Consider the following 12892-nt stretch of genomic DNA (forward strand, 5'->3'; position numbering starts at 1 on the left):
TTGGATGTATATTTGCAATACTTAGAAAGAAGTAAAGTTGGTAATGTATTCAAAAAAATACTAATTGTTAAGATGTTTGGTCATATTTATGAACTTTATGAGAAATAGAAAATATATGTGTTTATTTTCGCATCTATAAGCACGTTTAAAAACGCGGATATATAGACGTGTTTTATATACTAGCACCAATAGACGTGTTGATAAACGCACCCGCTATTTCGCGTGTATAGTGCGCGTCTATAGGGCCTTTCTCTTGTAGTGATCCTGAAGTATTGGATGAGCCGCCTGCAAGAATAACTCCACCTTCTCCGAGTTCAAAGCTCTTTGCTCTAGAGCATCTAACCAGTTGTATCGCTTTTCAAATTCCCGCAACAACTCAGAAGCAACAAGACCTTTGTTGGACTGATAAACCCACTCTCTGAATGTCTCCTTCGTAGCAATACCATAATCCTCCAAGAAATATTCATCTTTGAGCGCTTTCTTAAAAACATTCTAGTTAGAGTCTTACACAAATAGATTTGTCACTCTAACTTGCAAAGCAAGTGTGACAAGTCATAGGAAATAATTGCTCCAGTTGGACGGAACTCCGAAAAAGTGCATCTGGATTTCAAAGGTTTTAAGATAGGTTGAAACATTTTAACCATCAAATAATTTGCACTCACTAACCACATCCTCAATCACCTTGGTCGCACCATACTCTTGTTTTTGATGCAACATTCGTTGTTGATCCAATTGTTGTTGATGTAACTACTGCTACTGCTCCATAGATAACTATATTTGTTGATTCTGCATCATAATGGCTGAAGAAAGAGTTTACAATAAAGTCTTCATCTCATCGGTCGAAAATGAAGTAGTCAATGAAGTGGGTGGAGTATTCAAAGAGTTTCCCATCTCGATGATCAAAAGCAACACTTTCATGTCCGGTTCACCGGATGTCACACGGGATATGTGTGGGGGTTTGTGAAAGTTGCTCGCCACAGGGACGCTTCGCGGGATGGGAGTTTATTGCAGTTTGCTTCCTTTGTCGTTTATAGTAATGATGCTATCGATATTGTTACCTCCTTTCGTGACTTCAATGATGATAATGATAATGTGACTTGATTCAATGATGATGATACCTTAGGTGGACTTGTCCAAGGTGATCTGTTTTAGGCAGATCGTGAAGGCCAATAGATATTGATTATGAAAATGGTAATACAATTAGAAGCATGAGCATGACAAGATAGATCGTGAAGGCCAATACATATTGATTATGAAAATGGTAATACAATTAGAAGCATGAGCATGACAAGATAGGTTTCATGACGAGACACCTCACTTCATCTCTTGGAATAAAACTCCAAAAGAATTCATGAAGCAGTGCATAGTGGAAGTAGCAGCATCGAATGAGGATCGACAGCCCATCGCTCCCCACAGTTATTTCCTTCTTTCTGGTCCTTGTCTCAGTGTCGCCTCTCCTTCCCTACTAGTAAGACACGATTGCCTTGCTACAGGGATGTTACAAGTTGTAGGCCGGCCGTCCTCATTGCGACTTGATCTCGTCCACACCATTCGAGGGCACCTATCACGCTCAGTGATTGCAAGAGCTTGCGCTCAGTGATTGCAAGAGCTTGACGAATTGGAATGTAAGGTGCTTGTTCATGTCGATCCGGTGCTACTTGTGCTATAGGCAGAGATGATTGCCACCTTGTAGTTTGTGATAATGGTGAGATGATGACGATGTGGTGACAATCGCGAAGTGGATGTCGCGTTGATGTGCCTCTAGACATGTTGCCACATTGCTATAGATCGACGTGCTGGAGATGGCGGCGGGTTGGCACGTTGGTGCGCTGCACGCAGTACGTTGCAGGTGTCCGTGGTGGCATGGATAGTGCTTCAAGCGGGGCGGTTCAGCAATTGCTACAAAGTCAATGATCATGATGGTGGCGTCCCAGAGCTCCAACCTAGACTACAACAGTACTGCGGTGGTGAGGCTATCCGTAAGTAGCGGCGTAGGCGGCATTCAACGGAGGCGCAATCAATGGTGGCTCTTCGTGCAACAAGCTGTAGCTATCAGGGCGCTTGGTAGTGGTGATGGGGTCGGCGGCGTACGTTCTTGCTACCAGACTCCTCCAATCATGTACAGGTCGTCATTTAGGGGAGACCTCAAGACTCGCTGCTAACTCCGATTCTCCCGAGTCTCTCCTCCCATGCCTCTTTTAAACTTGTTATCCATGCTCGTAATTGACGCAAAGCTTGTGCTTTTTGCTGAGAAAAGCTTCCAAGACGTTAGTGTTTATGTCAATCTTGTCGCCTCCAAAAAGCTTATTAAAAGTATTCAATTTTTCGCCCCCTGACTTACATCACGGATGACGCTTTGATGGCCTCATTTATAACTGTTATGATTCATGTTGGCCCAGCCATCAGCAATAGTAGCACAACCATTGGCATACAAGGAACTTTCAATTGATCCCCATATAGGAAAAAAAGAGAATTCCCCATGGAATTCCCTAGTTGAAAATACATATAAGTGGGGAAAGTAAAAACTAGGGAAAATGGGACATTTCCTAGTGAGAATAAGTAGGGAATCACATAAGACCTTTTCTATGTCGGAAATATTTCTTACATAGGAATTTCCTATGTAGGAAATATTTCATACATAGGAAAATACAGAATTTTCTATGTAGGGAATAATTCCTATATAAGAAATATTCCATATATAGGAAAAAAATTCTAGATGTGATTCCCTAGGTACTCTCACTAGGAAATCTCTCATTTTTCTTATTTTTTGCATTCCCTACTTATATATACTTTCAACTATGGAATTCCATGGGAATTCTCTTTTTCCTTATCAATTTATCTACTTTGCCCTTACTCTTAGACATGCTAATATCAAACAAGAAATTACACAATAAATTTTTAACTAGATATTTATATAGAGAATGTCATCATTTCTAAGTAAGGATCAATAATATACATCTAATGATCAAAATAGATTAAACAAATTAAGACATCAACATCTACTTCTAGCAACCAAAAGAAAAATGACAATACTTTTAAAGGAGCATAGAACTAAAAACTAATTAAGCAACATGTGTGTCTTGAATGTTTTATCCCTTAAATCTCCAATATGTTCCAAAGTAATAAATATTTGAATAATCCCTCAAATCTCCAATATGTTGAAAAGCAATAAATTCTTAACTCAAAGTAGAAGTTATGCTAAAACTTCCACATCATCTAGACTAAGCACATTGCTATTTTTGTTTAATACAACTTTGCCATTTCCTAGTAGCCAATAAACAATCTCCTTAATCATATCATCACTTGTTGGCTTCTTTGTATCCTTAATCAAGACTCGAAAGCTAGCTTCAATCTTTTTGAGATTCATGTATGTACTCTTTAAAGAAAAGTACATATCATGAATTGTAGGCACACCAAGATACTTCAAAAGTATGGTTTCCATGTTCTCTTTTGTCATATTAACCTACATTGAATAACAAAAAGAGAATAAGTAACTTATTATACTATGTATAGATAATTAAATGACACGAATTATAATATGAAAAGCCATAAATTTAACTACATGACTATTATGTGTGTGTATATATATATATATATATATATATATATATATATATAAACTATAAAGCTACCCTTTAAGCATCATTTGAAATGTTAATCTCAAAGCTACAAATTCAACTACATGACTACAATTATATATATCTAATTAAAATATAAATTAACAATAAAGTTACCCTTTGAGTATCATTTGAAATGTTAATCTCAATGCCTTGGTTTGGGAGATCTTTAAATTCCTAATTCAAATAAAATAAAAAATGCTTTTCATGTATGACATAAACAAAAATATAAACATTTACATCTAGCACCTTTGGTTCTTTTTCGTTGATACTGGTACCTCGTTTCATGCTCCTTTGTTGCAAAATATCATTCATCTTCTCACTTGGCTAGTCAACACGAAAAATAAATAGTTATTTAATAAATCATATCTTTAGTTATTCACTAAACTATGACGCTATTGTTCTCTCACAAACATATATCAAATACCTTCCTCTTTCTTTGACTTTTTCGAGATGTTTCATTAATGTCATCATCTGGATTAGCCTACATTCAAAACTAAAAATTAGTAATCACATTAAAAACATTTATATAGAAAAAAAAGTTACATACCTTATCATTGCTTGAACTATGGATACTTTGTTCCAGAGTTTCTTGACGTTTAGTTGAGTACATTATTTTGTCTAAACCATATGACAATAACTTTGAAAAGCTGGCACAATTTTCCATATCAAGTGTCTCATCTTCATTTTCAACATCCTACATTTTAAGCATGCAAAGGATAAGATACTGTTAAGAACATGAATCATATGGTTAATCTTAAATTTAATATAAAGCAAAGAACCTCATCGGATGTATAACATTGAAATTCTTCAAAGCTCTTTTCTTCCTCCACGAACATATTCATCTATGGGAAATGAAAGTTAATGTATAAGTATCTGTATAAGAGACATTCTCAAAGAGAGTTATTAGATATGAGCTCAAAAGCATTACCTGCAATGATAAATCTGTTTGCTTGTATTGTTGTCCTTCAAAGGAGCTACTTTCTTCAAGAGGCTACATCAACAAAATAAGATAATGTGTATACATCAAATGTCTCCAAAATATATGGAATCAAGTACAAAAATGATAAACATATAAGATTATAAGATACATTTTTCAAACCTTGTTCATTCGCAATATCATCCATGCTAGGAATGTATACATCAAGTTGATTAGAATCAATAGTAGCAACATATGGTTCACTCTGCCATCAATAGACACCCCTAAATGAGTATGGGAAAAAAAGAGCCAATCCTACACTTATGATATCAAACTTATAAATCATCTTACCATTGATGATGTTATGTCATTTGATACATTTTGAAGCTTATCTATATCATCCACTCCAAGAGATGTGGATAATTCTCTCTATATGTCATAAGATTAATAGTTCAATAACTAAGAATCTACACCTCAAATATTAGGAAAGCCAATTAAAAAAAGTAACAATCAACTTACCTTCTTTAAAAAATATTTTTTCTTCAAATACTTTCTTTCATCTTGCTTCGTACCCTTCCACCAGTCATATATGTCATTCTCTCTCCATATGTACTCACATCCAGTAAACTTCAATGGTAAAATCTCATGGTGATTCTCTGACATAATTTTCATGATATACTTTTTATCCGCATTTTTATAACGTAGATCATCTGGGTTTAAGGATTCAAACCACCTACGTACTTGATGATAATTTTCGAGCATGACAGTGTGTTGACTTTTAAAGTATTCAGCCAAGAGCTTTTTTCCATAAAGTCTACCCTCTTCTCTAAATTTCAACATGGGTGGCCGATAGATATCATCATATGATGGTATGCGTATCACTCCTATTGATACTCAAGTGATCAAATATCATTAGTTAGTATAACCATTTCAAAAAATGACTCATTATCAACATAAGAAAGCTGATAATACCTGATTCTTGGCTTGAAGAAGTGTTAAGGCAAGCAATCTCAATGTCTTCCTTTCTTACATTGTCTCTTGTGTCATCTTTAGTAACTTGTTTACCTATATATACATAGAGTTAACCAAAGCTCACGATAATACAAGGTTATGAAAATTTTCAATAACACAAAAGAAAGTAATTAGATATTGTGTATCAATTTGGGTCACCAAATTTGTACAAGTTTTTGATCCTTAAAGTTGGTACCTGCATCTTGACTTGAAGAAACATTATCGCAAGTAACCTCCTTATCTCCCTTTCTTACATTACCTCTTTTCCCACCTTTTGTTGTTCTTTTATCTATGTTTATATATATACACACAATTACTCAAAGTTTAAAGATATGAATAACTATGAACATTTTAAATTTGGCAAAGAGACTAATTAAAGCTAGTTAATATCAAAATGAATCACCTAATAAAGCAAGATATAATATATGTACAAATTTAAATTTTCAAAGTTTAGTAGAAATAAAGACATATACCTGTATCGTGATTTGAAGAGACATTAGGGCCAATGACCTCCTTAGCTTTCATTGTTCCATTATCTCTTGTACCTGCATTTGTGATTTTGTTACCTTTATGTACACATAATAAACCAAAGTTTAGAAATATAAGAGACTTATATTTTTTAAAAAGAAGTACTATATCAAACTAAATCACTTAATTCCTTAGCACTTGGATTAGAACACATAAAATAGTAATAAAATTAGGTATAAATTTAGTTATTAGAGTTAGTTACCTTTCACTTCTTCCACAACTGAATCCACAAGCCCAAGTAGTTTGGGATCCTCACTCATCATTTTTTTCAAAAGAGCCATCATCTCTAGATTAGAAGTCGACATGGCAAACCTACATAGGCATGGTAACAATAAGAAAGTATTTGCAATGTATGTTTGAAAATGTATATCACATTAAGCAATACAAAACAAAAGACTTCAATAAACATACCGTCATAATGTTTGAAAATGTAAATTACATTAAGCAATACAAAACAAAAGACTTCAATAAACATACCGTCATAACATTGTTGCCTCATGCTCATGCGAACGCCACATGGTAGGTACAATCTTTCTTTTGTTGTCAATTGCAATTGCTTTTGTTTTGAGTACTTGCCATTGCTTTTTCGTGGATACACATAGCCACCAATCCTTCCAATCTTGATCCTCTATTCTCACTTTCCAAATATTTTCTTGCAAGTGTACATTAGTTAGCCATCCCACTTTTACTTGCTTCATTTCATAGTGTACTGCTCTTATAACAGCACATTTGAGGTCATTTGGCTCACATAAAGCATCTAGATGAGACTTCATATAGACAACATCATTTTCCTCTGGCCAAGGAGGAATGCAACCGATGTAACCTATCTTAATCAAACGTGACCTTGGTCTCAAATCTTTTGTCTCATATGCGATGATATTGTTTCCATGTTGAAGTGGAATAAATTTGTGTAACAATGATTGTATTGGTCTAATACAATCCCATGAAAATGGAACAAAACCATTTTGCAAGACACTCATACCTGTAGTGGTATCCACAACTAGACTTTCATTGCCACTTTCAACCACAATACATTGTCTGTAGTAATAAGCTCCAAAAAATAGTTTCACTTCACCATTGCATTCAAACGAAAAAAATGATGATATGCATGCTTTCCAATGGCCAACATCTATGTCCACTCTAGAGTCTTCATCGCATCTTACCACCACTTTATCTCCCACTTTATAAACTTCTCCCTTTAGAAAAACCTTTTTATATTCTGTCACTGTTTCCACCTCTATGTTGAAGCTATGATGAACATATCTCTTTTCTTCATTAGTTGCATCTCTGCGTCTTAACTTCTTTGCTCCTATGGTTATTCCCTTTGTTAGAGCTACTCTTTTGCATGCACAATCATTAGCCTTTTCTAAAAAACTCCATATTTCTTTTGCTTTCTCTACACATGATACATGCATGAGACCTGATGCATGCCATTCTGGACATTCATCGTACCTATTAGAATCCACTAAGTATCCATCAGGTGGTAGTAAAGCTTTGTGGAGTTCTCTTGTCATCCTTTGATACGGCATAAGTCTGTCACGTTGGTCTTTTGTAATATGCGTAAATATCCATGTAAAGAATCTTCGTCTTTGGTAGTTTGCATAAGAAATCTCATTATCTTTGTTATTCGTCAAAGAACTAAGCATTTCATTGGTTGATCTTTTAATTAGTCTATATCTCAACTGGAATCTATTTTGACCATACAAGTAACGTCCTGAGCCCTCACCCTCCAAAGTGGCTATTGCTTTGTCTCTACGACAAAATGATTGACCACCATCTTTGAAAGATCCAATCTTGCGCACTGAGCTGGATGGTCTCCAGTTACCATCATTAGCATAGCACGTGCAATGAATCTTCGACGAAGAGAATTTTCATGCTCAACAATCTGTGTAACTGGATAATTGAAGTCTACTTCAAATCCATCAACAAATAGACTTTCTAGTTCATCTATCAATGGCTGCATGAATATGTGAAAGAGTTTACTAGAGCTTCCAATAACTTTTTTGCAACTGAATGGAATAAATAAAACCGGTATAACTCCAATAAGGGAGCTCTTTCCAACATTGAGAATTTTGATTTCAACAACTCCACAATTCTTCTGGGTTGTCTTTGAGGCTTGGAATCCATCCCAATGTAATAACAAGGCGAAATTGCGTGGATCACCCTATTTATCACAAAACACACCACATTTTAGTAACCTGTATCAAATTTCATTTATATTAATTAAAAAGACGAGCATGATAATAAAGTGTGCCTTACAAATCCTTTTGTACCCATGTATGTGAGTTCGACATGATTTGCAGATAAACTTGTAGGCACTCTCAATATCATCCCATGAATGATCAACCAATGGTGACCTTTGGGCAGAAGGCCAAGCTGTATAGACTTGTTTGCAATGCATGTTATTACATATCAATGGAAGCTCAAAGTATGATTCAGGATTCCAAAAATCATTTACACTTTTGCATTTTGTACCATCCCAAAACTCATTTATTGTAGAATCACAAAGTGTATTCTCCTGTATTAACCATTTGTTTTTATTTCTCCACATTTCCAACAATTCATGGCATAGAGTTCTACTTCTAGTTAGTAGACGCAATTGTTCTCTAATGGAGACATAGTCAAAAGAGAGCATATATTTTCTCGGTAGAGAACACTTGGAACACTTTTCACAACATTGTGAACAATCACGCTTTAACTTCTTCCTTCCTCCTTTTCTGGTGTTACACAAGCATTCAATTGTGTCTCTAATGTAGTTATCCTCCTTGCTTGGCTGATAAAGCAATGGTGCATGAATAGAGCTCTCACTTCCTTGGCATACCCTGTAACGTTGGGAGTTAACCATACCTAGCCGTGTGAACATGATACCAAGTTTCTCCCAACAAGTAGGAATATTTATACCATTCAAGTCTCCATCCCATGTGTTAGGCATTTGCACTAGTAGTTTGGCCAAGCTTGGCATATATATATTGTTCATATGTGCTTGGAGGGGATCAGAACTGACCATATCACCAAAAAGAATTTTAAGCATTTTATCTTGAAACTCAATTGAAGCTTGATGCTCATCCCAAAGTGCTTGCAATTGAATTATTCTTTGAACGATTTTGTCAAATAAAGATGGTTCAACATCATCCATCTCGAACGCTTCATGTTGTGGTTCCACCTCATTATCCTCCCTTTCGTCTAAATTGCCAATCTCATCTGATGGGTCATTATGGACCTCATCTCCCATGTCATTATGCTCTAGTAGAATGTCATCTTGTGGTAGTCCTTGAGAGTCACCTAAACCAAGATTAGTAGCGAGACTCTTAAATCTTTCCTCAATTTTCATGTGTCTTGCATATGTTGAGTGAGGAACCATACGTCCACCTCCACAATATGTTCTGCATGTACACCACAAACGCCTGCGTCTAGGCAAAGAGTGAGATGATGGTTGATCCATAGGAGGGCTATCTTCACTCATAGAAACATCATTGTTAGTAGAATTTTGACCTTCTTGTTGAGCCAGAACTGATGAATGTATTATCCCATTCATATCCTTGCGACTGTGTGCATAGTAAGTTTGTCTAGTAACATTCTGATAACCAAGGGTTGAATGCCTACACTTATAATTGCACTGACATCTCCTTAAATTATTCATTATGGCTTCCTGAAAGATAGACATAAATAAAAAATAATCAATCTATATATTAAAGTTACATATCAAAGGTTATAGATCAAACGGGAAAAAAAAAGCATTACTCAACGGGAAGTAGACTTTTATCTATGGTGGAAATAAATTATATTCAAGAACCATAAGCATAGTCAAGGAGATTTAATTAGAAAGCTGCAAAGAGTAGAAAGTGCAAGGAGATTTAATTATAGAATACCTTCGTATCAAAATCTTCCAAAGATGCATAAGACTTAGTTTAGCAAAAACATGTGTCTATTATTTCTAAGGGTAGAGCAGGGATACGATAGTGCTATATGGTTTACAAGCATATTCATAGGGTGAAAGAAAACTATGTTCACTTAATATTGTTATTTCAAAGTTCTATATTTATTATGGGCACATACATAAACTAGATCTTCCAGTAAAGTATAGCTAGATGTACGTTATGAAGTGGTGCAAAGGTGTCACTTGGTTCATGTGAATTGAAGGGGAATTCAAGTTGACTCTGAGTCTACAAACATAAGTAGGCTATAGAGAGAGAGATTACGAAACCCTGCCTGGAAAGGAAGATTGGGCCGGGCTGGGCCAAAAAGACCCATCACATCACTTATTATTTCCCTAGTATGGTTAAACATCTCCTCGAACAAGTGATACTTGGAGCTTACTATAATAAACGTATGCTCGAGAAAACATAGGATAAAAAGCAAACAAGAGATAATAAAATCCAGCTTGGATAGGAAGATCGTGTCCCTAGGGCTAACAAGGCCCATCACAATAGTTATCATTTCCCAAGCATGGTTGGACATCTCCTCAAAACAAGCAAAGTCAGAGATTACAAAAGCCTACTAGGATAGGAAGGTCGTGTCCCTAGGGCTATAAATAAGGCCATCACAGCAGTTATCCTTTCTCAAGCATGGTATACATGTAGTATACATCATGGTATACATGTAATATACCAGAAAGACTAGTGGACACAATAGGCATAAACATTCTTAGTAAAAAGGCTTGTTGCCCACATTGTTACAACAATGAATAGCCTATCAAAACTAACCCAAACAAGCTCAAAACACATCACAATAGCCTATCAAAACTAACCCAAACAAGCTCAAAACACAATATTATCACAAGCTCAAAACGGATCCTCATTATAGTTGCCACATTCTGAGCTACAGCATCATGTCAAGCTTCTACAAGGGAGGGATTACATACCTGGCTAGTTGCGGTTGGGGGTAACGGGACCGCAACTAGCTAGGTATGTGGTGGCTCTTAGGAACCGCTTTTCCCACATAGGAATGTCAAAACCTTTTGATGTATGATGCATAGAGAAGGAAAAACCACTCCGCCCCACAGAGCCCCTCAAGTAATCTAGAATCAGCAATCCCATTTGCTTGTCTATATGACGCCCTTTCTCTCAAGCAAAACATCCGCATCTTCAGCAACTCCATCGGGGGTCCCATCCCTGCCTCCTTCGGCCAGCTCTCCAACCTCGTCAATGCCGACCTCGCCTACAACCGCCTCTCGAGCCAGGTACCCGACCCCTTCGCCTCCAACCTCACCAGCCTCTTCTTCCTGTTCCTGGACCATAACCGCATCACGTGGATGCCATGGCGGTCCTCATCTCCACCCACTCATCGACATCCTCATCGATTAGCAGCACTCAATATGATGTGGACGATGATGTGGATGTGGCCTTTCTAGATGTGTGCCATTCAATCAAGGAGACCACGGCTAACATTCTTCACTACCTTGCCTCGGTTGAGAATGAGCTGAAGAACTACTCCTTCATAACATGACTCGGTCCCACAAAGCAAGGTTACTTTTCTTTGCTTTGGGAGTGTATCATATTGAACTATTGTTAATACTTTGCATGTTTCTAAAGGTCCACCCCCTTTTTTTATTAATAAGTTTGTATCTTTTTCTTATTTCTCCTATTATACTACTCCTTTGAGGCTAGTTCATATTCAATCTTTAGGTTTTTGTCTAGTCACCTCCCAATGTCTAGGATGGATAATATTCGGAGTTGTAGACTTCTACAGATTTGTCTTCTCTTGATTTGGTTGTTGAGTATTCGATTTTAATCTTGTTAACTTTTGCATGTTTATTGAGTCTAAGCTAGTTTCTATATCTTATGCTTATTTTTATCCTATTAGAATTCACTAAAAACCTGGTTTATCATTTCTACATATTGAAATCTTAAATTTATCAACTCTAGAACTTTTAGATAAGAACTTGAGACACAAAAATTTTATAAGCACAAGGTTAGCATAATGGGTATATTACATGTAATGCCTTAAACAATTCCCAAGATTACCACTTCATCTTGTTGAAAATTCATGACTATATTCTTATGATTTACTTATGAATCTTCTTTCTTATATTGACTATATCATATATTGTTTAGGATTCACTAGGGGGGAATTTATCTTGACTATACCATGTATTGCTTCTAAAATTCTACCCCCTATATTTTTCCATAAGTCCCTATCTAAAATTCACTAGGAGCTTAGTGTATCGTTTCTACCTAAATTATCCCCCCGATTCGCTTCTCTTGATTTGGTTGTCTAATGTCCCATTTTAATATTGTGAAGTTTTGCATCTTTATTGAGTTTAAGCTAGTCTCTATATCTTATGCTTCTTATTAACCTTATGGGAATTCACTATTAGATTAATTTATCATTCTATGTATGGAAAACTTAAATTATTCAACTCCTAAACTTAAAATTAAGAACTTGAGATCCACGAATTTTATAAGCACAAGGTTAGCATAATGGGTATATTACACATAATTCCTTATATAATCCCTAAAACAAACACCCCTTCATCTTGTTAAAAAATCATGGATATGCTCTTATGGTATATTTATGAATCTTTTTGTCTTATATTGACCATATCATATATTATTTAGCATTCATTAGGGCGATGACTTATGTTTACTATATCATATGATGGTTAGTCCATGAAAGTGGATATGACTTCTATAAATATATCATCAATATACCTTTACTTAATGCCCCTATACCTCTCATACTACTACACTTGAGAGCTCACTATATGTAAACTCTCTATGTTTCTTGTTCAAGACCTTTTTTAAAAACCCTTACTTTTTCAAGACCTATTAGAAAACCACGTACTTGTGAATTTTCCACAAATAAAAGACACTCATTT

General features: G+C 35.8%; 2 protein-coding genes across 2 annotated transcripts; both read right to left on the reverse strand.

The window, feature by feature from the left end:
• Positions 1-3146: 3146 nt before the first annotated feature.
• LOC148026978 (uncharacterized) lies at positions 3147-3920 on the reverse strand. The gene is made up of 3 exons (XM_087690550.1): positions 3867-3920; positions 3735-3794; positions 3147-3463 (listed from the first exon to the last, which is right to left on the reverse strand). Exons 1-3 carry the CDS (start codon positions 3903-3905, stop codon positions 3194-3196), a joined length of 369 nt encoding a protein of 122 aa, XP_087546676.1. The 5' UTR covers positions 3906-3920; the 3' UTR covers positions 3147-3193.
• Positions 3921-4107: 187 nt separating this feature from the next.
• On the reverse strand, positions 4108-4962 carry LOC148026979 (uncharacterized). Its single transcript, XM_087690368.1, has 6 exons — positions 4888-4962; positions 4720-4801; positions 4549-4611; positions 4400-4462; positions 4168-4314; positions 4108-4113 (listed from the first exon to the last, which is right to left on the reverse strand). The coding sequence occupies exons 2-6, from the start codon at positions 4789-4791 to the stop codon at positions 4108-4110; spliced, it is 351 nt and encodes a 116-aa protein (XP_087546494.1). The 5' UTR covers positions 4792-4801; positions 4888-4962.
• Positions 4963-12892: the final 7930 nt, after the last annotated feature.

Source organism: Lygodium microphyllum, chromosome 13 (genome assembly GCF_053477565.2).
Source record: "Lygodium microphyllum isolate KBCC chromosome 13, Lygodium_microphyllum_v1.1.10, whole genome shotgun sequence".
NCBI classification, from domain to species: domain Eukaryota; kingdom Viridiplantae; phylum Streptophyta; class Polypodiopsida; order Schizaeales; family Lygodiaceae; genus Lygodium; species Lygodium microphyllum.

What these genes read in the sequence shown, in the direction of transcription:
- LOC148026979 (XM_087690368.1), bottom strand. Translation starts at nt 4,791, where the DNA reads ATGTTGCTACTATTGATTCTAATCAACTTGATGTATACATTCCTAGCA. An exon ending in AAACAGATTTATCATTGCAG is followed by an intron (nt 4,463 to 4,548) that starts GTAATGCTTTTG and finishes CATTTCCCATAG; the next exon opens with ATGAATATGTTCGTGGAGGA. An exon ending in AATGTTATACATCCGATGAG is followed by an intron (nt 4,315 to 4,399) that starts GTTCTTTGCTTT and finishes CTTAAAATGTAG; the next exon opens with GATGTTGAAAATGAAGATGA.
- LOC148026978 (XM_087690550.1), bottom strand. Translation starts at nt 3,905, where the DNA reads ATGAAACGAGGTACCAGTATCAACGAAAAAGAACCAAAG. An exon ending in TCAACGAAAAAGAACCAAAG is followed by an intron (nt 3,795 to 3,866) that starts GTGCTAGATGTA and finishes TATTTGAATTAG; the next exon opens with GAATTTAAAGATCTCCCAAA. An exon ending in TTTCAAATGATACTCAAAGG is followed by an intron (nt 3,464 to 3,734) that starts GTAACTTTATTG and finishes TATTCAATGTAG; the next exon opens with GTTAATATGACAAAAGAGAA.